Here is a 23,773-nt window from a genome sequence, read left to right on the forward strand (position 1 = left end):
CCCAACTTAGCAATTCCCTAAATCAGTAGTTTATGCTGTATTAGGCCAAGTTTAAATCTATCCATAAAAGGGTATATTAGATTGAAGGTGCGGATAGGGTCATCCTCAATAACATCACCTGCTACCGTGCATTTCCAAGTCTAATTCTGTCTGTAAACATATACCTGTCATCCAGGGCCTAAATACTAGGCCCACAATTTATATTCAGCTAAATCTGTCGTTACTGCTGTGCCTTTATTAGTGTAATACGGTACCTAAATAGATAGCCAGATAGTGTTAGGTGTCTGTAATAAAAGGCCTGAATTTGAATACATTGGGCCAAATAATTTTTTTCTTATTGTGGTGAACGGTAACAATGAGGAAAACATCTAGTAAGGGACGCGGACATGGTCGTGGCGGTGTTAGTGGACCCTCTGGTTCTGGGAGAGGACATGGCCGTTCTGCCACAGCCACACGTCCTAGTGTACCAACTACCTCAGGTCCCAGTAGACGCCAGAATTTACAGCGATATTTGGTGGGGCCCAATGCTGTTCTAAGGATGGTAAGGCCTGAGCAGGTACAGGCATTAGTCAATTGGGTGGCCGACAGTGGATCCAGCATGTTCACATTATCTCCCACCCAGTCTTCTGCAGAAAGCTCACAGATGGCGCCTGAAAACCAAGCCCATCAGTCTGTCACATCACCCCCATGCATATCAGGGAAACTGTCTGAGCCTCAAATTTTGCAGCAGTCTCTTATGCTGTTTGAAGACTCTGCTGGCAGGGTTTCCCAAGGGCATCCACCTAGCCCTTCCCCAGCGGTGGAAGACATAGAATGCACTGACGCACAACCACTTATGTTTCCTGATGATGAGGACATGGGAATACCACCTCAGCACGTCTCTGATGAAGAAACACAGGTGCCAACTGCTGCGTCTTTCTGCAGTGTGCAGACTGAACAGGAGGTCGGGGAGAAAGACTGGGTGGAAGACGATGCAGGGGACGATGAGGTCCTAGACCCCACATGGAATGAAGGTCGTGCCACTGACTTTCAGAGTTCAGAGGAAGAGGCAGTGGTGAGACCGAGCCAACAGCGTAGCAAAAGAGGGAGCAGTGGGTAAAAGCAAAACACCCGCCGCCAAGAGACTCCGCCTGCTACTGACCGCCGCCATCTGGGACCGAGCACCCCAAAGGCAGCTTCAAGGAGTTCCCTGGCATGGCAGTTCTTCAAACAATGTGCTGATGACAAGACCAGAGTGGTTTGCACGCTGTGCCATCAGAGCCTGAAGCGAGGCATTAACGTTCTGAACCTTAGCACAACCCGCATGACCAGGCACCTGCATGCAAAGCATGAACTGCAGTGGAGTAAACACCTTAAAAACAAGGAACTCACTCAGACTCCCTCTGCTACCTCTTCTGCTGCTGCTGCTGCCTCGGCCTCTTCCTCCGCCTCTGGAGGAACGTTGGCACCTGTCACCCAGCAAACAGAGGATGTACCACCAACACCACCACCTCTGTCACCAAGCATCTCAACCATGTCACACGGCAGCGTTCAGCTCTCCATCTCACAAACATTTGAGAGAAAGCGTAAATTCCCACCTAGCCACCCTCGATCCCTGGCCCTGAATGCCAGCATTTCTACTACTGGCTTATGAAATGCTGTCATTCAGGCATTCAGACAGCTTCAAACAGCTCATGTCGCTTGCTGTCCCACAGTATGTTGTTCCCAGCCGCCACTACTTCTCCAAGAGAGCCTTGCCTTCCCTGCACAACCAAGTATCCGATAAAATCAAGTGTGCACTGCGCAACGCCATCTGTGGCAAGGTCCACCTAACCACAGATACGTGGACCAGTAAGCACGGCCAGGGACGCTATATCTCCCTAAATGCAAGTGAAATGTAAATGTAGTGGCGGCTGGGCCCCAGGCGGAGAGCTGTTTGGCGCACGTCCTTCCGCCGCCAAGGATCGCAGGGCAGCATTCTTTGCCTCCTGTAGCCTCCTCCTCCTACTCGGCTTCCTCCTCCTCTTCTTCCACCTGCTCATCCAGTCAGCCACACACCTTCACCACCAACTTCAGCACAGCCCGGGGTAAACGTCAGCAGGCCATTCTGAAACTCATATGTTTGGGGGACAGGTCCCACACCGCACAGGAGTTGTGGCGGGGTATTAAACAACAGACCGACGAGTGGTTGCTGCCGGTGAGCTTCAAGCCCGGCCTGGTGGTGTGCGATAATGGGCGAAATCTCGTTGCAGCTCTGGGACTAGCCGGTTTGACGCACATCCCTTGCCTGGCGCATGTACTGAATTTGGTGGTGCAGAAGTTCATTCACAACTACCCCGACATGTCAGAGCTGCTGCATTCAATCCTTTTTTTATTTTCATTTTACCATTATATTGTGGGGCAACCCAAAGATGAATGAACCTCTCCTCTGTCTGGGTGCCGGGGCCTAAAAATATCTGACAGTGGCCTGTTCCAGTGTTGGGTGACATGGAGCCTGATTCTCTGCTATGACATGAAGCCTGAATCTCTGCTATGGGACCTCTCTCCTCTGTCTGGGTGCCGGGGCCTAAAAATATCTGACAGTGGCCTGTTCCAGTGGTGGGTGACATGAAGCCTGATTCTCTGCTATGGGACCTCTCTCCTCTGTCTGGGTGCCGGGGCCTAAATATCTGACAATGGTCTGTTCCTGTGGTGGGTGACGTGAAGCCTGATTCTCTGCTATGCCATGAAGCCTGATTCTCTGCTATGGCACCTCTCTCCTCTGTCTGGGTGCCGGGGCCTAAATATCTGACAATGGCCTGTTCCAGTGTTGGGTGACGTGAAGCCTGATTCTCTGCTATGACTTGAAGCCTGATTCTCTGCTATGACATGAAGCCTGATTCTCTGCTATGGGACCTCTCTCCTCTGTCTGGGTGCCGGGGCCTAAATATCTGACAATGGCCTGTTCCAGTGGTGGGTGACGTGAAGCCTGATTCTCTGCTATGACATGAAGCCTGATTCTCTGCTATGACATGAAGCCTGATTCTCTGCTATGACATGAAGCCTGATTCTCTGCTATGACATATAGCCTGAATCTCTGCTATGGGACCTCTCTCCTCTGTCTGTGTGCCGGGGCCTAAAAATATCTGACAGTGGCCTGTTCCAGTGGTGGGTGACGTGAAGCCTGATTCTCTGCTATGACATGAAGCCTGATTCTCTGCAATGGGACCTCTCTCCTTTGTCTGGGTGCTGGGGCCTAAATATCTGACAATGGCCTGTTCTAATGGTGGGTGACGTGAAGCCTGATTCTCTGCTATGGGACCTCTCTCCTCTGTCTGGGTGCCGGGGCCTAAATATCTGACAATGGCCTCTTCCTGTGGTGGGTGACGTGAAGCCTGATTCTCTGCTATGCCATGAAGCCTGATTCTCTGCTATGGCACCTCTCTCCTCTGTCTGGGTGCCGGGGCCTAAATATCTGACAATGGCCTGTTCCAGTGTTGGGTGACGTGAAGCCTGATTCTCTGCTATGACTTGAAGCCTGATTCTCTGCTATGACATGAAGCCTGATTCTCTGCTATGGGACCTCTCTCCTCTGTCTGGGTGCCGGGGCCTAAATATCTGACAATGGCCTGTTCCAGTGGTGGGTGACGTGAAGCCTGATTCTCTGCTATGACATGAAGCCTGATTCTCTGCTATGACATGAAGCCTGATTCTCTGCTATGACATATAGCCTGAATCTCTGCTATGGGACCTCTCTCCTCTGTCTGTGTGCCGGGGCCTAAAAATATCTGACAGTGGCCTGTTCCAGTGGTGGGTGACGTGAAGCCTGATTCTCTGCTATGACATGAAGCCTGATTCTCTGCAATGGGACCTCTCTCCTTTGTCTGGGTGCCGGGGCCTAAATATCTGACAATGGCCTGTTCTAGTGGTGGGTGACGTGAAGCCTGATTCTTTGTTATGACATGAAGCCTGATTCTCTGCTATGGGACCTCTCTCCTCTGTCTGGGTGACGGGGCCTAAATATCTGACAATGGCCTGTTCCAGTGGTGGGTGACGTGAAGCCTGATTCTCTGCTATGACATGAAGCCTGATTCTCTGCTGACATGAAGCCTGAATCTCTGCTATGACATGAAGCCTGATTCTCTGCTATCACATGAAGCCTGAATCTCTGCTATGACGTGAAGCCTGATTCTCTGCTATGACATGAAGCCTGATTCTCTGCTATGACATGAAGCCTGATTCTCTGCTATGACATGAAGCCTGATTCTCTGCAATGGTACCTCTCTCCTCTGTCTGGGTGCCGGGGCCTAAATATCTGACAGTGGCCTGTTCCAGTGTTGGGTGACGTGAAGCCTGATTCTCTGCTATGACATGAAGCCTGAATCTCTGCTATGGGATCTCTCTCCTCTGTCTGGGTGCCGGGACCTAAATATCTGACAGTGGCCTGTTTCAGTGGTGGGTGACATGAAGCCTGATTCTCTGCCATGAGACCTCTCTCCGATTGATATTGGTTAATTTTAATTTATTTTATTTTTATTTTTATTCATTTCCCTATCCACATTTGTTTGCAGAGGATTTACCTACATTTTGCTGCCTTTTGCAGCCCTCTAGCCCTTTCCTGGGCTATTTTACAGCCTTTTTAGTGCCGAAAAGTTCGGGTCCCCATTGACTTCAATGGGGTTCGGGTTCGGGGTGAAGTTCGGGTCGAGTTCGGATCCCGAACCCGAACATTTCCGGGAAGTTCGTCCGAACTTCTCGAACCCGAACATCCAGATGTTCGCTCAACTCTATTTACAACGGATCCTTCCCATTCCAGTGAATGTATTGTAATTACAAGAGACAGGACGCACTGGTAATTTTGAAGAGGAAGTCTTCAAACAGCTGATCGGTGGTGTTGCCGGGAGTCAGATCCCCACCAATCTGATATTGATTGCCTATTCTGAGGGTAGAGCAGCAATATTAACCCACTGCTCAAGTAAAATAGATGTATTGATGGTGAATATTATAAACATAACTACAGACAATGAGCTAGTGCAGATGTCAGAATGCTGACTGCCATATGCTACCCTAAGATTATATATTTTTCTACTAGCTAGCACATTCACCTGTTGTGTAACACACAAGACATTATAGATGTTTGCTGGTATTTGTTATTATCAGCTTATCGATAAGTGGCATGGCTCTCTGGTGGTCTCTACTTACAATTTCATGGAATGAAATGTCATCATTGCTACACTCTTTCCACGATTTCCCACTCAGGACAGAGCATTTTGTTTCAACCACATCCAGATCCATATAGTAGATGAAACCTCCATGTTGTGTCACTGGCTAAAATTAGAAAAAAAAAGAAAAAAAAAAGAGAGAATAAAAAATACAAATTAAAAAAGACAGCAACAAATAGAAGTCATTGAGTTGTTTTCTCTCATTCAGTTGTTCTTTCTTTCAGTGATTTCCAACTATATTTGTTATATCTGATGACCGCCATTATAATTGTCTGAGGGGTTGCTGTTCACCAGTATTCCCAGGACTTGGTCACAACCTCTATGGGAACTGTAATAGCAATCATTCCCGTCAGTCACTTTTGTAGAAAAAGAAGGCATAAGAGGAGAAATGTATAATACAACACAGGTTTGGTAATGGATCCCATTGGAATCAGGGGCACCATCCAGATAATATCTAATTACAATGGCCACCCTATAAGGTACCTTTCATACTACATTTCAGTGTGCTTGTGAGTGTATATTCTAAGGCAAATATATGTTGACTTATGACCTGTGTGAAGTTGGCACCCCATGTTCTTAAATTTCAAAAAGAAATACACCATTCGTTTGTGCTGCGTTTGTGCTGAAAAAATGAACATTTGCGCCGCTTTTGTTTACGAGATATTGCGCGCTTGATTTTCTGAAACCCCGCCCACTTTCCACCCCATGTTTTTACATTTCAAAAATAAATACACCATTCGTTTGTGCTGGTTTGTGCTGCAAAAATAACTTTTGCGCCACTTTTGTTACCGAGATTTTGTGTGCTTGATTTGAGGAAACCCCTCCCACTTTCCACCCCATGTTTTTAACCCTGACTCTAGACCCCCCAGGTGTGCTGCAGCTTGCCCCCCCCCCCCCCACATCTTTTTTTGGGGCACAAGCATATTATTTTATTTTTTTCTGTGTACGCTGACTGTCCTTTTTTTTGTCTGTTAGGTTTAGGGTAAGTTTGCGAACACCCGTCCCCCCACACACACGCACACCAAATAAAGTTTATCACGCACACACACACTCCCCTATGGCCCGCCGGATGTCATTGGCTAAGGAGGCATATGCCCAGCTTGCCTCCGAGTCCGAGAGCCCCAGTGAGGACTAGGATGACCCCACATTCCTTTTGTCATCCGCATCCTCCTCATCTAGCGATGATGATGAGACCCCAAGGAGGCAGAGACGCCGCCAGGCGGAGCAAGGGGACCGCCATGCTAGGGACCCTGTGGCCCACACTAGTACGAGAAGCTCTGGGGCTCGTACTAGTTTTCCTGCCCACCAGTTAAGTCCACCGGAGCCCCCTACCGGTGAACTTGTCTGGTATACCCAAGAGTGCTTTGAGCCCGTGATTGCTGATTTTGTAGGCCAACCAGGAATCCAGATTTCCACAGTGGGCTTCACTGAATACGACTACTTTAGTCTTTTTTTCAGTGACCACTTTGTGAATCTGATGTTGGAGCAGACGAACCTGTACGCCCAACAGTTCATTGCTCAACACCCGGGCTCCTTTTTGGCTAGGCCCGGTGGCTGGACTCCGGTCTGTGCAGCCAAGATGAGGACATTTTGGGGCCTCGTGCTGCATATGGGCCTAGTCAAGAAACCTAGTGTCAGGCATTACTGGAGTGGGAATGTCCTCTACCAGACCCCACTTTACAGTACGGCCATGACACGTACCCAGTTTGAGGCCATCCGGAAATGCCTGCATTATGCAGATAATGCAGCATGTCCCCCCCAAGGTGATCCTGCCTGTGACCGCCTGTACAAAATCAGGCCGGTCATCAATCACTTTGGGGCCAAATTTGTGCAGGCCTATATACCTGGAAGAGAGGTCGAGGTTGATGAGTCTCTCATTGCTTTCAATGGGAGACTCATTTTCCGCCAGTATGCTCCCTCTAAGCGGGGAGGTATGGCGTGAAGCTGTACAAACTTTGTGAGAGTACCTCAGGGTACACTTACAGTACAAGTTTCGTGTGTACGAGGGGCGAGATTCCCATATTCAACCCCCAGAATGTCCCCCCACTCTGGGTGTTAGCGTGAAACCTTATGCACCCACTGCTAGATAAGGGTTACCACCTGTACGTGGATAACTTTTATACTAGTATCCCCTTGTTCCAGTCCCACGCTGCCAGATCCACGTCTGCTTGTGGGACCGTGCGGAAAAATAAACGGAGCCTCCCTGCCCACCACCTCCAGGTACCTATCCCCAGGGGTGAGACCCGTGCCCTTACCAGTGGAAACCTGTTGCTGGTCAGATATAAGAACAAGAGGGATGTCCTTGTACTGTCCACAATTCACAGTAACAGCATCACCCCTGTCCCTGTGCGAGGTACCGCGGCAACGGTCCTTATGCCCGATTGCATCGTCGACTGCAATTTGTATATTGGAGGAGATTGATCTCTCTGATCAAGTCCTCAAGCCATATAAAGCCATGCGCAAAACCCGGGCATGGTACAAAAAAGTTGTGGTCTGCTGGGTGCAGGTTGCCTTGTACAACTCTTTTGTGCTGTCCCGGAGCGCTGGCAACACAGGGACATTCCTTCAGTTCTATGAGGCAGTCCTCAAGGACCTGATCTTTTCTGACCGTGAAAGAGCAGGCCGGAGTACCTCGGGAACTGGAGGCTCCCGGATCGTCCCTGGCCAACACTTTCCAGGTGTGGTCCCACATACTGGAAAGAAGGGACGGACGCAAAAAAGGTGCAGAGTGTGTCACAGGAAGGGGATATGGAAGGACACCACTACTCAGTGTGACACGTGCCCCGATCATCCGGGCCTCTGCATTATTGGTTGCTTCAGGGAGTACCACACTTCCATGGAGTACTAAATTTATGTTACCCTTCCCCAATTTAGCCACTGACAATCGGATAAAAAAATATGGTTCTCAGACTTGAGACACTAAAACAAAAAACATTTTAAAAAAAATATTTAGTAAAACTAAAATAAATGACCTAACCCCTCAGATGAACATGGTCAAAAAATAAAATAAAAACGGTGGAAATTTTTTTTTTGTCACCTTACATCACCGTTTTTATTTTATTTTTTGACCATGTTCATCTGAGGGGTTAGGTCATGGGGTATTTTTATAGAGCAGGTTCTTACAGATGCGGCGATACCTAATTTGTCAACTTTTTTTTTTTTTTTTTTTACAAAATATTTTAGAATTTTCTTTTCGTTTTAGTGTCTCAAGTCTGAGAACCATAGTTTTTAATCCGATTGTCAGTGGCTAAAATGGGGAAGGGTAACATAAATGTAGTACTTCATGGAAGTGTGGTACTCCCTGAAGCAACCAATAATGCAGAGGCCCGGCTGATCGGGGCACGTGTCACACTGAGTAGTGGTGTCCTTCCGTATCCCCCTCCTGTGACACACTCTTTTTTGAGTCCGCCCTTCTTTCCAGTATGGGGGAACCACACCTGGAAAGTGTTGGCCAGGGACGATCCAGACGCCTCCAATTCCCGAGGTACTCTGGCCTACTCTTTCCCGGTCAAAAAAGATCAGGTCCTTGAGGACTGCCTCACAGAACTGAAGGAATGTCCCTGTGTTGCCAGCGCTCCGGGACAGCACAAAAGAGTTGTACAAGGCAACCTGCACCAAGTAGACCGCAACTTTTTTGTACCATGCCCGGGTTTTGTGCATGGCATTGTATGGCTTGAGGACTTGATCAGGGAGATCAACTCCTCCCATATACCGATTGTAGTCGACGATGCAATCGGGCTTGAGGACCGTTGCCGCGGTAGCTCGCACAGGGACAGAGGGGATGCCGTTACCGTGAATTGTGTACAGTACAAGGACATCCCTCTTGTCCTTACATCTGACCAAGAACTTTATTTAGGTATTTATTAAAATCGTGGCAATCTACCACATGATGATCTCATCAGGCTATGTCTGGAAGGATGGCTCACCCCACAATTGTATGGGTGCAGCCACTGCCTCCACATGTGTAAGTCTGGATAAATCAGGATTATATTGTCTGTATGGATATCCTGATAAATTGCCCAGACACACTGAGAGAGAATACTTTCTAGATGAGCTGGATCTGTTTAGGGTATATCAATATCACGAGCTATATCTAGTGGCAACTGTAACAATATGTTGCAACAATGTAATTCAAATAGCAAGTATAAATAGTGGTGATTGGGATAGATAAGTAGCGGGTGAGAGCTTTTTTATTATTTAAACTCTATTTACAACCCTGCTTCTCTTAATCTCTAATATCCCATCACTATTTTATCACCAGCTATATGACGAGTGGCAACTGTAACAATGTGTTGCAACAATGTAATTCAACTAGCAAGTATAAATAGTAGTGATTGGGATAGATAAGTAGCGGGTGAGAGCTTTTTTATTTAAACTCTACTTACAACCCTGCTTCTCTTAATCTCTAATCCATCACTATCTTAAACAAAGGTGGACTGTCCCTGCCTATTCATGCGTCTTCTCGACGCGTTTCTATATCATGTAATACCAGTGACATGTCTTCAGGAGCAGAGTTACAATAAGCATTAGTGCAGTTCATCTAATCTATTTATCAGAACTTGCACTATGCTTGCTGGTAGAGAACGCTGCACGCTCCTGTTTGCGCGTGTGCAGCTCAAGAGACACCGGCACCGGCCTCCAGCACTTGTTTGCGGCGGTAGTGCACTGGGCGGAGCTTCCTCGGCATGCGGTTACGTCACCAAAAGGGGTAAGACGTACTGTTGCTCCGCACTGTCTAATCTCATTTGCTAACCGCTATCATGGGTAAACTTTCATGGGCAAGAATTGCCTGCCATATAAGAGGAACACTGAAAATTAGGGCCAACTCCAGAGGTGACTATAGGACAATTATAGCCAATACAAAAGTGAATATAATCACATTGCCAATATCATGTATCGTCCTTTGAAAACACTAGTGATATATTAGATGACAATGTGATGATCAGAGGATATAGGGAATACCACGTATATATAAGGGTTTTGGATCTACAGACCCACATAACTGCCAAACTGCATATGCATGCGGTCACCAATATCAACCCATATTACTGAGGTGGTATTTCAGGTTTCCCATATATTTCAATGTCTAGATGGTATAGTGACTAACAAGTGACTGTCATGTTATTCCCATCATGCGTAACTGTATGAATTGAAATTTTGGGAGAAAATCCTTTAAATGAAACAGGTGTAGGATATATAGTCATTTAGACCAAATGGTTTTACTGTTCTAAGTGTAAAAATCCATTGGGCCTCTTTCCTCAGTAGCAGATTGTCTATATCCCCGCCTCTCGGAGATCCTCTGACATACTCAATGCCCTGAAAAGATATGCATTGTTTCACTCCTGGATGACATTCCGTGACATGTTGAGAAATAGGCGTATCATCCTCGTTAGTAGGGATGAGCGAACTCGAACTGTATAGTTCGGGTTCGTACCGAATTTTGGGGTGTCCGTGACACGGACCCGAACCCGGACATTTTCGTAAAAGTCCGGGTTCGGGTTCGGTGTTCGTCGCTTTCTTCGCGCTTTTGTGACGCTTTCTTGGCGCTTTTTGAAAGGCTGCAAAGCAGCCAATCAACAAGCGTCATACTACTTGCCCCAAGAGGCCATCACAGCCATGCCTACTATTGGCATGGCTGTGATTGGCCAGAGCACCATGTGACCCAGCCTCTATTTAAGCTGGAGTCACATAGCGCCGCCCGTCACTCTGCTCTGATTAGCGTAGGGAGAGGTTGCGGCTGCGACAGTAGGGCGAGATTAGGCAGATTAACTCCTCCAAAGGACTTGATTAACTGATCGATCTGCAGCTGTGGATCATTGAGCTGCTGATCCTCAATTGCTCACTGTTTTTAGGCTGCACAGACCGTTTGTCAGTCACATTTTTCTGGGGTGATCGGCGGCCATTTTGTGTCTTGTGGTGCGCCAGCACAAGCTGCGACCAAGTGCATTTAACCCTCAATGGTGTGGTTGTTTTTTGGCTAAAGCCTACATCAGGGTGAAGCTGTCACACCAAGTGCATTTAACCAGCAATAGTCTGTTCATTTTTTGGCCATATACAAAATCAGGGGCAAGCTGCGCCTGTCACCAAGTGCATTTAACCCTCAATGGTGTGGTTGTTTTTTGGCTAAAGCCTACATCAGGGTGAAGCTGTCACACCAAGTGCATTTAACCAGCAATAGTCTGTTCATTTTTTGGCCATATACTAAATCAGGGGCAAGCTGCGCCTGTCACCAAGTGCATTTAACCCTCAATGGTGTGGTTGTTTTTTGGCTAAAGCCTACATCAGGGTGAAGCTGTCACACCAAGTGCATTTAACCAGCAATAGTCTGTTTATTTTTTGGCCATATCCCAGTCTAATTCTGTCACTAAATCCATACCGGTCACCCAGCGCCTAAATACTAGGCCTCAAATTTATATCCAGCTAAATCTGTCCCTAGTGCTGTAGCTGGGCGAGTTATTTAGTGTCCGTTCAAGCACATTTCCTGTTCTGGGTTGAAATACAATTCCCAATTTAGCAATTTCATAATTTAGTGGTTTCTGCTATATCAGAGCTATTTGAAATCTATCCCTAAAAGGGTATATAATATTCAAGGTGCACATTGGGTCATTCAGAATAACTTCACACACACCCGCTACTGTGTATTTCCAAGTCTAATTCTGGCACTAAACCCATACCTGTCACCCAGCGCCTAAATACTAGGCCTCAAATTTATATCCCGCTAAATCTGTCCTTAGTGCTGTAGCTGGGCGAGTTATTTAGTGTCCGTTCAAGCACATTTCTTGTTCTGGGTTGAAATACAATTCCCAATTTAGCAATTTCATAATTTAGTGGTTTCTGCTATATCAGAGCTATTTGAAATCTATCCCTAAAAGGGTATATAATATTCAAGGTGCACATTGGGTCATTCAGAATAACTTCACACACACCCGCTACTGTGTATTTCCAAGTCTAATTCTGGCACTAAACCCATACCTGTCACCCAGCGCCTAAATACTAGGCCTCAAATTTATATCCCGCTAAATCTGTCCTTAGTGCTGTAGCTGGGCGAGTTATTTAGTGTCCGTTCAAGCACATTTCTTGTTCTGGGTTGAAATACAATTCCCAATTTAGCAATTTCATAATTTAGTGGTTTCTGCTATATCAGAGCTATTTGAAATCTATCCCTAAAAGGGTATATAATATTCAAGGTGCACATTGGGTCATTCAGAATAACTTCACACACACCCGCTACTGTGTATTTCCAAGTCTAATTCTGGCACTAAACCCATACCTGTCACCCAGCGCCTAAATACTAGGCCTCAAATTTATATCCCGCTAAATCTGTCCTTAGTGCTGTAGCTGGGCGAGTTATTTAGTGTCCGTTCAAGCACATTTCTTGTTCTGGGTTGAAATACAATTCCCAATTTAGCAATTTCATAATTTAGTGGTTTCTGCTATATCAGAGCTATTTGAAATCTATCCCTAAAAGGGTATATAATATTCAAGGTGCACATTGGGTCATTCAGAATAACTTCACACACACCCGCTACTGTGTATTTCCAAGTCTAATTCTGGCACTAAACCCATACCTGTCACCCAGCGCCTAAATAGTAGGCCTCAAATTTATATCCCGCTAAATCTGTCCTTAGTGCTGTAGCTGGGCGAGTTATTTAGTGTCCGTTCAAGCACATTTCTTGTTCTGGGTTGAAATACAATTCCCAATTTAGCAATTTCATAATTTAGTGGTTTCTGCTATATCAGAGCTATTTGAAATCTATCCCTAAAAGGGTATATAATATTCAAGGTGCACATTGGGTCATTCAGAATAACTTCACACACACCCGCTACTGTGTATTTCCAAGTCTAATTCTGGCACTAAACCCATACCTGTCACCCAGCGCCTAAATACTAGGCCTCAAATTTATATCCCGCTAAATCTGTCCTTAGTGCTGTAGCTGGGCGAGTTATTTAGTGTCCGTTCAAGCACATTTCTTGTTCTGGGTTGAAATACAATTCCCAATTTAGCAATTTCATAATTTAGTGGTTTCTGCTATATCAGAGCTATTTGAAATCTATCCCTAAAAGGGTATATAATATTCAAGGTGCACATTGGGTCATTCAGAATAACTTCACACACACCCGCTACTGTGTATTTCCAAGTCTAATTCTGGCACTAAACCCATACCTGTCACCCAGCGCCTAAATACTAGGCCTCAAATTTATATCCCGCTAAATCTGTCCTTAGTGCTGTAGCTGGGCGAGTTATTTAGTGTCCGTTCAAGCACATTTCTTGTTCTGGGTTGAAATACAATTCCCAATTTAGCAATTTCATAATTTAGTGGTTTCTGCTATATCAGAGCTATTTGAAATCTATCCCTAAAAGGGTATATAATATTCAAGGTGCACATTGGGTCATTCAGAATAACTTCACACACACCCGCTACTGTGTATTTCCAAGTCTAATTCTGGCACTAAACCCATACCTGTCACCCAGCGCCTAAATACTAGGCCTCAAATTTATATCCCGCTAAATCTGTCCTTAGTGCTGTAGCTGGGCGAGTTATTTAGTGTCCGTTCAAGCACATTTCTTGTTCTGGGTTGAAATACAATTCCCAATTTAGCAATTTCATAATTTAGTGGTTTCTGCTATATCAGAGCTATTTGAAATCTATCCCTAAAAGGGTATATAATATTCAAGGTGCACATTGGGTCATTCAGAATAACTTCACACACACCCGCTACTGTGTATTTCCAAGTCTAATTCTGGCACTAAACCCATACCTGTCACCCAGCGCCTAAATACTAGGCCTCAAATTTATATCCCGCTAAATCTGTCCTTAGTGCTGTAGCTGGGCGAGTTATTTAGTGTCCGTTCAAGCACATTTCTTGTTCTGGGTTGAAATACAATTCCCAATTTAGCAATTTCATAATTTAGTGGTTTCTGCTATATCAGAGCTATTTGAAATCTATCCCTAAAAGGGTATATAATATTCAAGGTGCACATAGGGTCATTCAGAATAACTTCACACACACCGCTTCTGTGCATTTCCAAGTCTAATTCTGTCACTAAATCCATACCGGTCACCCAGCGCCTAAATACTAGGCCTCAAATTTATATCCAGCTAAATCTGTCCCTAGTGCTGTAGCTGGGCGAGTTATTTAGTGTCCGTTCAAGCACATTTCTTGTTCTGGGTTGAAATACAATTCCCAATTTAGCAATTTCATAATTTAGTGGTTTCTGCTATATCAGAGCTATTTGAAATCTATCCCTAAAAGGGTATATAATATTCAAGGTGCACATAGGGTCATTCAGAATAACTTCACACACCCGCTACTGTGCATTTCCAAATCTAATTCTGTCACTAAACCCATACCTGTCACCCAGCGCCTAAATACTAGGCCTCAAATTTATATCCCGCTAAATCTCTCGTTACCGCTGTCCTGTTGTGGCTGGGAAAGTTATTTAGTGTCCGTCAAAGCACATTTTTTGTTCTGGGTTGAAATACAATTCCCAATTTAGCAATTTCATAATTTAGTCGTTTCTGCTATATCAGAGCTATTTGAAATCTATCCCTAAAAGGGTAGATCATATTGAAGGTGCACATAGGGTCATTCAGAATAACTTCACACACACGCTTCTGTGCATTTCCAAGTCTAATTCTGTCACTAAATCCATACCGGTCACCCAGCGCCTAAATACTAGGCCTCAAATTTATATCCCGCTGAATTTGAATACAATACATTGGGCCAAATAATATATTTGTTGTTGTGGTGAACCATAACAATGAGAAAAACATCTAGTAAGGGACGCGGACGTGGACATGGTCGTGGTGGTGTTAGTGGACCCTCTGGTGCTGGGAGAGGACGTGGCCGTTCTGCCACATCCACACGTCCTAGTGTACCAACTACCTCAGGTCCCAGTAGCCGCCAGAATTTACAGCGATATATGGTGGGGCCCAATGCCGTTCTAAGGATGGTAAGGCCTGAGCAGGTACAGGCATTAGTCAATTGGGTGGCCGACAGTGGATCCAGCACGTTCACATTATCTCCCACCCAGTCTTCTGCAGAAAGCGCACAGATGGCGCCTGAAAACCAACCCCATCAGTCTGTCACATCACCCCCATGCATACCAGGGAAACTGTCTCAGCCTCAAGTTATGCAGCAGTCTCTTATGCTGTTTGAAGACTCCGCTGGCAGGGTTTCCCAAGGGCATCCACCTAGCCCTTCCCCAGCGGTGAAAGACATAGAATGCACTGACGCACAACCACTTATGTTTCCTGATGATGAGGACATGGGAATACCACCTCAGCATGTCTCTGATGATGACGAAACACAGGTGCCAACTGCTGCGTCTTTCTGCAGTGTGCAGACTGAACAGGAGGTCAGGGATCAAGACTGGGTGGAAGACGATGCAGGGGACGATGAGGTCCTAGACCCCACATGGAATGAAGGTCGTGCCACTGACTTTCACAGTTCGGAGGAAGAGGCAGTGGTGAGACCGAGCCAACAGCGTAGCAAAAGAGGGAGCAGTGGGCAAAAGCAGAACACCCGCCGCCAAGAGACTCCGCCTGCTACTGACCGCCGCCATCTGGGACCGAGCACCCCAAAGGCAGCTTCAAGGAGTTCCCTGGCATGGCACTTCTTCAAACAATGTGCTGACGACAAGACCCGAGTGGTTTGCACGCTGTGCCATCAGAGCCTGAAGCGAGGCATTAACGTTCTGAACCTGAGCACAACCTGCATGACCAGGCACCTGCATGCAAAGCATGAACTGCAGTGGAGTAAACACCTTAAAACCAAGGAAGTCACTCAGGCTCCCCCTGCTACCTCTTCTGCTGCTGCCGCCTCGGCCTATTCTGCTGCTGCCGCCTCGGCCTCTTCCTCCGCCTCTGGAGGAACGTTGGCACCTGCCGCCCAGCAAACAGGGGATGTACCACCAACACCACCACCACCACCTCCGTCACCAAGCGTCTCAACCATGTCACACGCCAGCGTTCAGCTCTCCATCTCACAAACATTTGATAGAAAGCGTAAATTCCCACCTAGCCACCCTCGATCCCTGGCCCTGAATGCCAGCATTTCTAAACTACTGGCCTATGAAATGCTGTCATTTAGGCTGGTGGACACAGACAGCTTCAAACAGCTCATGTCGCTTGCTGTCCCACAGTATGTTGTTCCCAGCCGGCACTACTTCTCCAAGAGAGCCGTGCCTTCCCTGCACAACCAAGTATCCGATAAAATCAAGTGTGCACTGCGCAACGCCATCTGTGGCAAGGTCCACCTAACCACAGATACGTGGACCAGTAAGCACGGCCAGGGACGCTATATCTCCCTAACTGCACACTGGGTAAATGTAGTGGCAGCTGGGCCCCAGGCGGAGAGCTGTTTGGCGCACGTCCTTCCGCCGCCAAGGATCGCAGGGCAACATTCTTTGCCTCCTGTTGCCACCTCCTCCTTCTCGGCTTCCTCCTCCTCTTCTTCCACCTGCTCATCCAGTCAGCCACACACCTTCACCACCAACTTCAGCACAGCCCGGGGTAAACGTCAGCAGGCCATTCTGAAACTCATATGTTTGGGGGACAGGCCCCACACCGCACAGGAGTTGTGGCGGGGTATAGAACAACAGACCGACGAGTGGTTGCTGCCGGTGAGCCTCAAGCCCGGCCTGGTGGTGTGTGATAATGGGCGAAATCTCGTTGCAGCTCTGGGACTAGCCAATTTGACGCACATCCCTTGCTTGGCGCATGTGCTGAATTTGGTGGTGCAGAAGTTCATTCACAACTACCCCGACATGTCAGAGCTGCTGCATAAAGTGCGGGCCGTCTGTTCGCGCTTCCGGCGTTCACATCCTGCTGCTGCTCGCCTGTCTGCGCTACAGCGTAACTTCGGCCTTCCCGCTCACCGCCTCATATGCGACGTGCCCACCAGGTGGAACTCCACCTTGCACATGCTGGACAGACTGTGCGAGCAGCAGCAGGCCATAGTGGAGTTTCAGCTGCAGCACGCACGGGTCAGTCGCACTACAGAACAGCACCACTTCACCACCAATGACTGGGCCTCCATGCGAGACCTGTGTGCCCTGTTGCGCTGTTTCGAGTACTCCACCAACATGGCCAGTGGCGATGACACCGTTATCAGCGTTACAATACCACTTCTATGTCTCCTTGAGAAAACACTTAGGGCGATGATGGAAGAGGAGGTGGCCCAGGAGGAGGAGGAGGAGGAGGAGGAAGAGGGGTCATTTTTAGCACTTTCAGGCCAGTCTCTTCGAAGTGACTCAGAGGGAGGTTTTTGGCAACAGCAGAGGCCAGGTACAAATGTGGCCAGCCAGGGCCCACTACTGGAGGACGAGGAGGACGAGGATGAGGAGGAGGTGGAGGAGGATGAGGATGAAGCATGGTCACAGCGGGGTGGCACCCAACGCAGCTCGGGTCCATCACTGGTGCGTGGCTGGGGGGAAAGGCAGGACGATGACGATACGCCTCCCACAGAGGACAGCTTGTCCTTATCCCTGGGCAGCCTGGCACACATGAGCGACTACATGCTGCAGTGCCTGCGCAACGACAGCAGAGTTGCCCACATTTTAACCTGTGCGGACTACTGGGTTGCCACCCTGCTGGATCCACGCTACAAAGACAATGTGCCCACCTTACTTCCTGCACTGGAGCGTGATAGGAAGATGCGCGAGTACAAGCGCACGTTGGTAGACGCGCTACTGAGAGCATTCCCAAATGTCACAGGGGAACAAGTGGAAGCCCAAGGCCAAGGCAGAGGAGGAGCAAGAGGTCGCCAAGGCAGCTGTGTCACGGCCAGCTCCTCTGAGGGCAGGGTTAGCATGGCAGAGATGTGGAAAACTTTTGTCAACACGCCACAGCTAACTGCACCACCACCTGATACGCAACGTGTTAGCAGGAGGCAACATTTCACTAACATGGTGGAACAGTACGTGTGCACACCCCTCCACGTACTGACTGATGGTTCGGCCCCATTCAACTTCTGGGTCTCTAAATTGTCCACGTGGCCAGAGCTAGCCTTTTATGCCTTGGAGGTGCTGGCCTGCCCGGCAGCCAGCGTTTTGTCTGAACGTGTATTCAGCACGGCAGGGGGCGTCATTACAGACAAACGCAGCCGCCTGTCTACAGCCAATGTGGACAAGCTGACGTTCATAAAAATGAACCAGGCATGGATCCCACAGGACCTGTCCGTCCCTTGTCCAGATTAGACATTAACTACCTCCCCATAACCATATATTATTGGACTCCAGGGCACTTCCTCATTCAATCCTATTTTTATTTTCATTTTACCATTATATTGCGATGCTACCCAAAGTTGAATGAACCTCTCCTCTGCCTGTGTGCTAGGCCTAAATATATGCCAATGGACTGTTGCAGTGGTGGCTGACATGAAGCCTGATTCTCTGCTATGACATGCAGACTAATTCTCTGCTGACATGAAGCCAGATTGTCTGTTACGGGACCTCTCTCCTCTGCCTGGGTGCTGGGCCTAAATTTATGACAATGGACTGTTGCAGTGGTGGCTGACGTGAAGCCTCATTCTCTGCTATGACATGCAGACTGATTCTCTGCTGACATGAAGCCAGATTGTCTGTTACGGGACCTCTCTCCTCTGCCTGTGTGCTAGGCCTAAATATATGCCAATGGACTGTTGCAGTGGTGGCTGACGTGAAGCCTGATTCTCTGCTATGACATGCAGACTGATTCTCTGCTGACATGAAGCCAGATCCTCTGTTACGGGACCTCTCTCCTCTGCCTGTGTGTGTGCTGGGCCTAAATATATGCCAATGGACTGTTGCAGTGGTGGCTGACGTGAAGCCTCATTCTCTGCTATGACATGCAGACTAATTCTCTGCTGACATGAAGACAGATTCTCTGTTACGGGACCTCCCTCCTCTGCCTGGGTGCTGGGCCTAAATATATGCCAATGGACTGTTGCAGTGGTGGGTGACGTGAAGCCTCATTCTCTGCTATGACATGCAGACTAATTCTCTGCTGACATGAAGCCAGATTGTCTGTTACGGGACCTCTCTCCTCTGCCTGTGTGTGTGCTGGGCCTAAATATATGCCAATGGACTGTTGCAGTGGTGGCTGACGTGAAGCCTCATTCTCTGCTATGACATGCAGACTAATTCTCTGCTGACATGAAGACAGATTCTCTGTTACGGGACCTCTCTCCTCTGCCTGTGTGTGTGCTGGGCCTAAATATATGCCAATGGACTGTTGCAGTGGTGGCTGACGTGAAGCCTCATTCTCTGCTATGACATGCAGACTAATTCTCTGCTGACATGAAGACAGATTCTCTGTTACGGGACCTCCCTCCTCTGCCTGGGTGCTGGGCCTAAATATATGCCAATGGACTGTTGCAGTGGTGGGTGACGTGAAGCCTGATTCTCTGCTATGACATGCAGACTAATTCTCTGCTGACATGAAGACAGATTCTCTGTTACGGGACCTCTCTCCTCTGCCTGTGTGTGTGCTGGGCCTAAATATATGCCAATGGACTGTTGCAGTGGTGGCTGACGTGAAGCCTCATTCTCTGCTATGACATGCAGACTGATTCTCTGCTGACATGAAGCCAGATTCTCTGTTACGGGACCTCTCTCCTCTGCCTGTGTGTGTGCTGGGCCTAAATATATGCCAATGGACTGTTGCAGTGGTGGCTGACGTGAAGCCTCATTCTCTGCTATGACATGCAGACTAATTCTCTGCTGACATGAAGACAGATTCTCTGTTACGGGACCTCTCTCCTCTGCCTGTGTGTGTGCTGGGCCTAAATATATGCCAATGGACTGTTGCAGTGGTGGCTGACGTGAAGCCTCATTCTCTGCTATGACATGCAGACTAATTCTCTGCTGACATGAAGACAGATTCTCTGTTACGGGACCTCTCTCCTCTGCCTGGGTGCCGGGGCCTAAATATCTGAGAATGGACTGTTCCAGTGGTGGGTGACGGGAAGCCAGATTCTCTGCTATGGAACCTCTCTCCAATTGATTTTGGTTAATTTTTATTTATTTAATTTTTAATTTAATTCATTTCCCTATCCACATTTGTTTGCAGGGGATTTACCTACATGTTGCTGCCTTTTGCAGCCCTCTAGCTCTTTCCTGGGCTGTTTTACAGCCTTTTTAGTGCCGAAAAGTTCGGGTCCCCATTGACTTCAATGGGGTTCGGGTTCGGGACGAAGTTCGGATCGGGTTCGGATCCCGAACCCGAACATTTCCGGGATGTTCGGCCGAACTTCTCGAACCCGAACATCCAGGTGTTCGCTCAACTCTACTCGTTAGTAATGTTCAACAGATGTTCTCCAATACATCTCCTAAACTCCCTCTTGGTTTTGCCTACATATTGTTTTTGGCAAATGCATCTAGCCACATAAACCACCCCTACCGTTTTGCAATTTATGAAGGACCTGATGACAAAATCCCGTCCTGTGGTTGTGCATTTGACTATGTTGCCCTTTTTAATGGCTTTACATGCAACGCACTTGCCGCATTTAAACGTGCCGGGTGGTCTATTTGGTAACCAAGTGGGTTGTATTGGGGGACTATATAGGCTGTGCACCAGTTAGTCTCTAAAATTACTCTCTCTTCTATACGTAATAAGTGGGGATTCACTTATAAAATGTCTGACTATCGGGTCTCATTTGAGGATACTCCAATTCTCCCTGATGATATTCCTGACCTCCTTGTTGGCCTGATCATAGGTACCTATAATTCTAATTTTATTGTCCGTCGTTCTTTGTTTGGGGACCAGAAGGTCATCTCTATTGCTGACTGAGGCATGTTGATATGCCTCAGCAAGACAGGGGCCAGGGTATCCTCTCTGACTGAATCGTTTTTGCAAGTCAGAGGATGCTTTTTTTAAATCCACCCATTCTGAACAATTCCATCGGGCTCTTTGATATTGCCCCTTCGGTATTACATATTTTAGTTTAGTGGGATGTGCACTCTCCCATCTAAGCAGAGTGTTTTTAGACGTTGGTTTCCGGAACATCTTGGTAATGATTTTCCTGGATCCGTCAATACTGATGGACAAATCCAGAAATGTCAACTGAGTACTATTGCCCTCACTCGTAAAAAATTGGCCCAAATCATTTTTGTTGAGTTCCATCACAAACTCATTAAAGGCCGTGCTGGTGCCATTCCACAGAATGAATACGTTGTCTATAAATCTAAGCCATAAGATAATAGACAACGTCCACTGTTTCATAGCCTTGCTGAATACACATTCTCTCTCCCACCAGCCCAGGTAGAGGTTGGCATAAGTCGGAGCACATGGACTTCCCATGGCCACTCCCCTGAGCTGGTGGTAGAACTTGCGATCAAATGTGAATACATTATGGCTCAAAATAAATTCGAGCAACTCGATCACAAAACCATTGTGATTAGCCAGATGCGATCCCCTTTCAGTGAGGAAGGCTCCCACTGCCTGGCAACCCCTATCATGGGGTATCGAGCTATAAAGAGCCTCTACATCAAGGCTTGCCAGTAGGGTACCCGGATCACAATAGATGTCATTAAGGCGTCTCAGGACATCCATGGAATCTCTGACATAAGATGGAAGGTTTAAGACAAAGGTTCTTAGCACCTCATCTACATAGAGACTGATTTTTTTCAGTCAAACCATTGATTCCATACACAATGGGCCTACACTTCAAGGGGCTCAGCCCCTTGTGGATCTTTGGTAGGCTATAAAATGCTGCTGTTACAGGATATTCTGGTAACAGAAAAGCATATTCCGTCTTGTCCATGAGGTGTTGTTGCATAGCTTTATTTAAAATGCCTTTTAATTCATGCTTAAACACTTCCATCGGATTGTGTTCCAGTCGCTTACAACATATTGTTACAGTTGCCACTAGACATAGCTGGTGATATTGATACACCCTAAACAGATCCAGCACATCTAGCAAGTATTCTCAGTGTGTCTGGGCAATTTATCAGGATATCCATACAGACAATATAATCCTGATTTATCCAGACTTACACGTTTTTCAAGTGTGGAGGCAGTGGCTGCACCCATACAATTGTGGGGTGAGCCATCCTTCCAGACTTAGCCTGATGAGTTCATCATGTGGTAGATTGCCACGATTTTAATAAATACCTAAATAAAGTTCTTTTTAAGCGTTTATTCAGGCAGTTAAATACATACTTCATATATACGCAAAATCTATTCCACAGTTAAATCTTATATCTGATCAGCAACAGGTTTCCACTTGCAAGTGCACGGGTCGCACCCCTAGGGATAGGTACCTGGAAGGGGTGTGTAGGGAGGCTGCGTTGATTTTTCCGCACGGTCCCACAAGCGGACATGGATCTGGCGGCAAGAGACTGGAACAAGGGGATACTAGTATAAAAGTTATCCACGTAAAGATGGTAACCCTTATCTCGCAGTGGGTGCATAAGGTCCCACACAAGTTTCCAGCTAATACCCAGAGTGGGGAGACATTCTGGTGGTTGAATACGGGAATCTCGCCTCTCATACGCACACAATTTGTAAGTGCACCCTGAGGTACTCTCACAAAGTTTGTACAGCTTCACGCCATACCTCCCAGCTTAGAGGGAACATACTGGCGGATAATGAGTCTCCCCTTGAAAGCAATGAGAAACTCATCAACCGCGACTTCCCTTTCAGGTACATAGACCTGCACAAATTTGGCCCCAAAGTGATCGATGACCGGCCTGATTTGTACAGGCAGTCATAGGCAGGATCACCTTGGGGGGGACATGCTGCATTATCTGCATAATTGTAAAGTGGGGTCTGGTAGAGGACGTCCCCACTCCAGTAATGCCTGACACTAGGTTTCTTGACTAGGCCCATATGCAGCGCGAGGCCCCAAACGTCCTCATCTTGGCTGCACAGACCGGAGTCCAGCCACCGGAGTCCAGCCAAAAGGAGCCCGGATGTTGAGCAATGAACTGTGGGGCGTACAGGTTCGTCTGCTCCAATATCAGATTCACAAAGGGGTCACTGAAAAAAAGACTAAAGTAGTCGTATCCAGTGAAGCCCACTGTGGAAATCTGGATTCCTGGTTGGCCTACAAAATCAGGAATCACGAGCTCAAAACGCTCTTGGGTATACCAGACAAGTTCACCGGTAGGGGGGTCCGGTGGACTTAACTGGTGGGCAGGAAAACTAGTGCGAGACCCAGAGCTTCTCATACTAGTGTGGGCCATAGGGTCCCTAGCATGGCGGTCCCCTTGCTCCGCCTGGCGGTGTCTCCGCCGCCTTGGGGTCTCATCATCATTGCTAGATGATGATGAGGACGCGGATGACAAAAGGAAAGTGGGGTCATCCTCGTCCTCACTGGAGCTCTCTGACTCGGAGGCAAGCTGGTCATATGCCTCCTTAGCTGAGAACATCCGGCAGGCCAAAGGGGAGTGTGTGTGTGCGTGATAAACTTTATTTGGTGTGCGTGTGTGTGGGGGGGATGGGTGTTCGCGAACTTACCCTAAACCTAACAGACAAAAAAATAAAAAAAGGCCAAAAAATTTGAAATATATATATTTTTAATTCAAACTCACTGATCGACCGTCCGAAGTTGATCAGCGGTGGGGTGTGCGATGCGCTAACAGTGGCCGGACGCTAAGAGTCCCGGCC

At 47.4% G+C, this 23,773-nt stretch overlaps 1 protein-coding gene across 2 annotated transcripts in view; it reads right to left on the reverse strand.

The window, feature by feature from the left end:
- Positions 1 to 23,773, reverse strand: part of LOC122934945 (fetuin-B-like) — a 53,882-nt gene that overhangs the window by 25,364 nt on the left and 4,745 nt on the right. For both annotated transcript variants that reach the window (XM_044290622.1, XM_044290623.1), the window contains exon 2: positions 5,161 to 5,286. In XM_044290622.1, coding sequence (XP_044146557.1) covers positions 5,161 to 5,286 — 126 coding nt within the window. The remainder of the gene's footprint in view (positions 1 to 5,160; positions 5,287 to 23,773) is intronic.

Source organism: Bufo gargarizans, chromosome 4 (assembly GCF_014858855.1).
Source record: "Bufo gargarizans isolate SCDJY-AF-19 chromosome 4, ASM1485885v1, whole genome shotgun sequence".
NCBI classification, from domain to species: domain Eukaryota; kingdom Metazoa; phylum Chordata; class Amphibia; order Anura; family Bufonidae; genus Bufo; species Bufo gargarizans.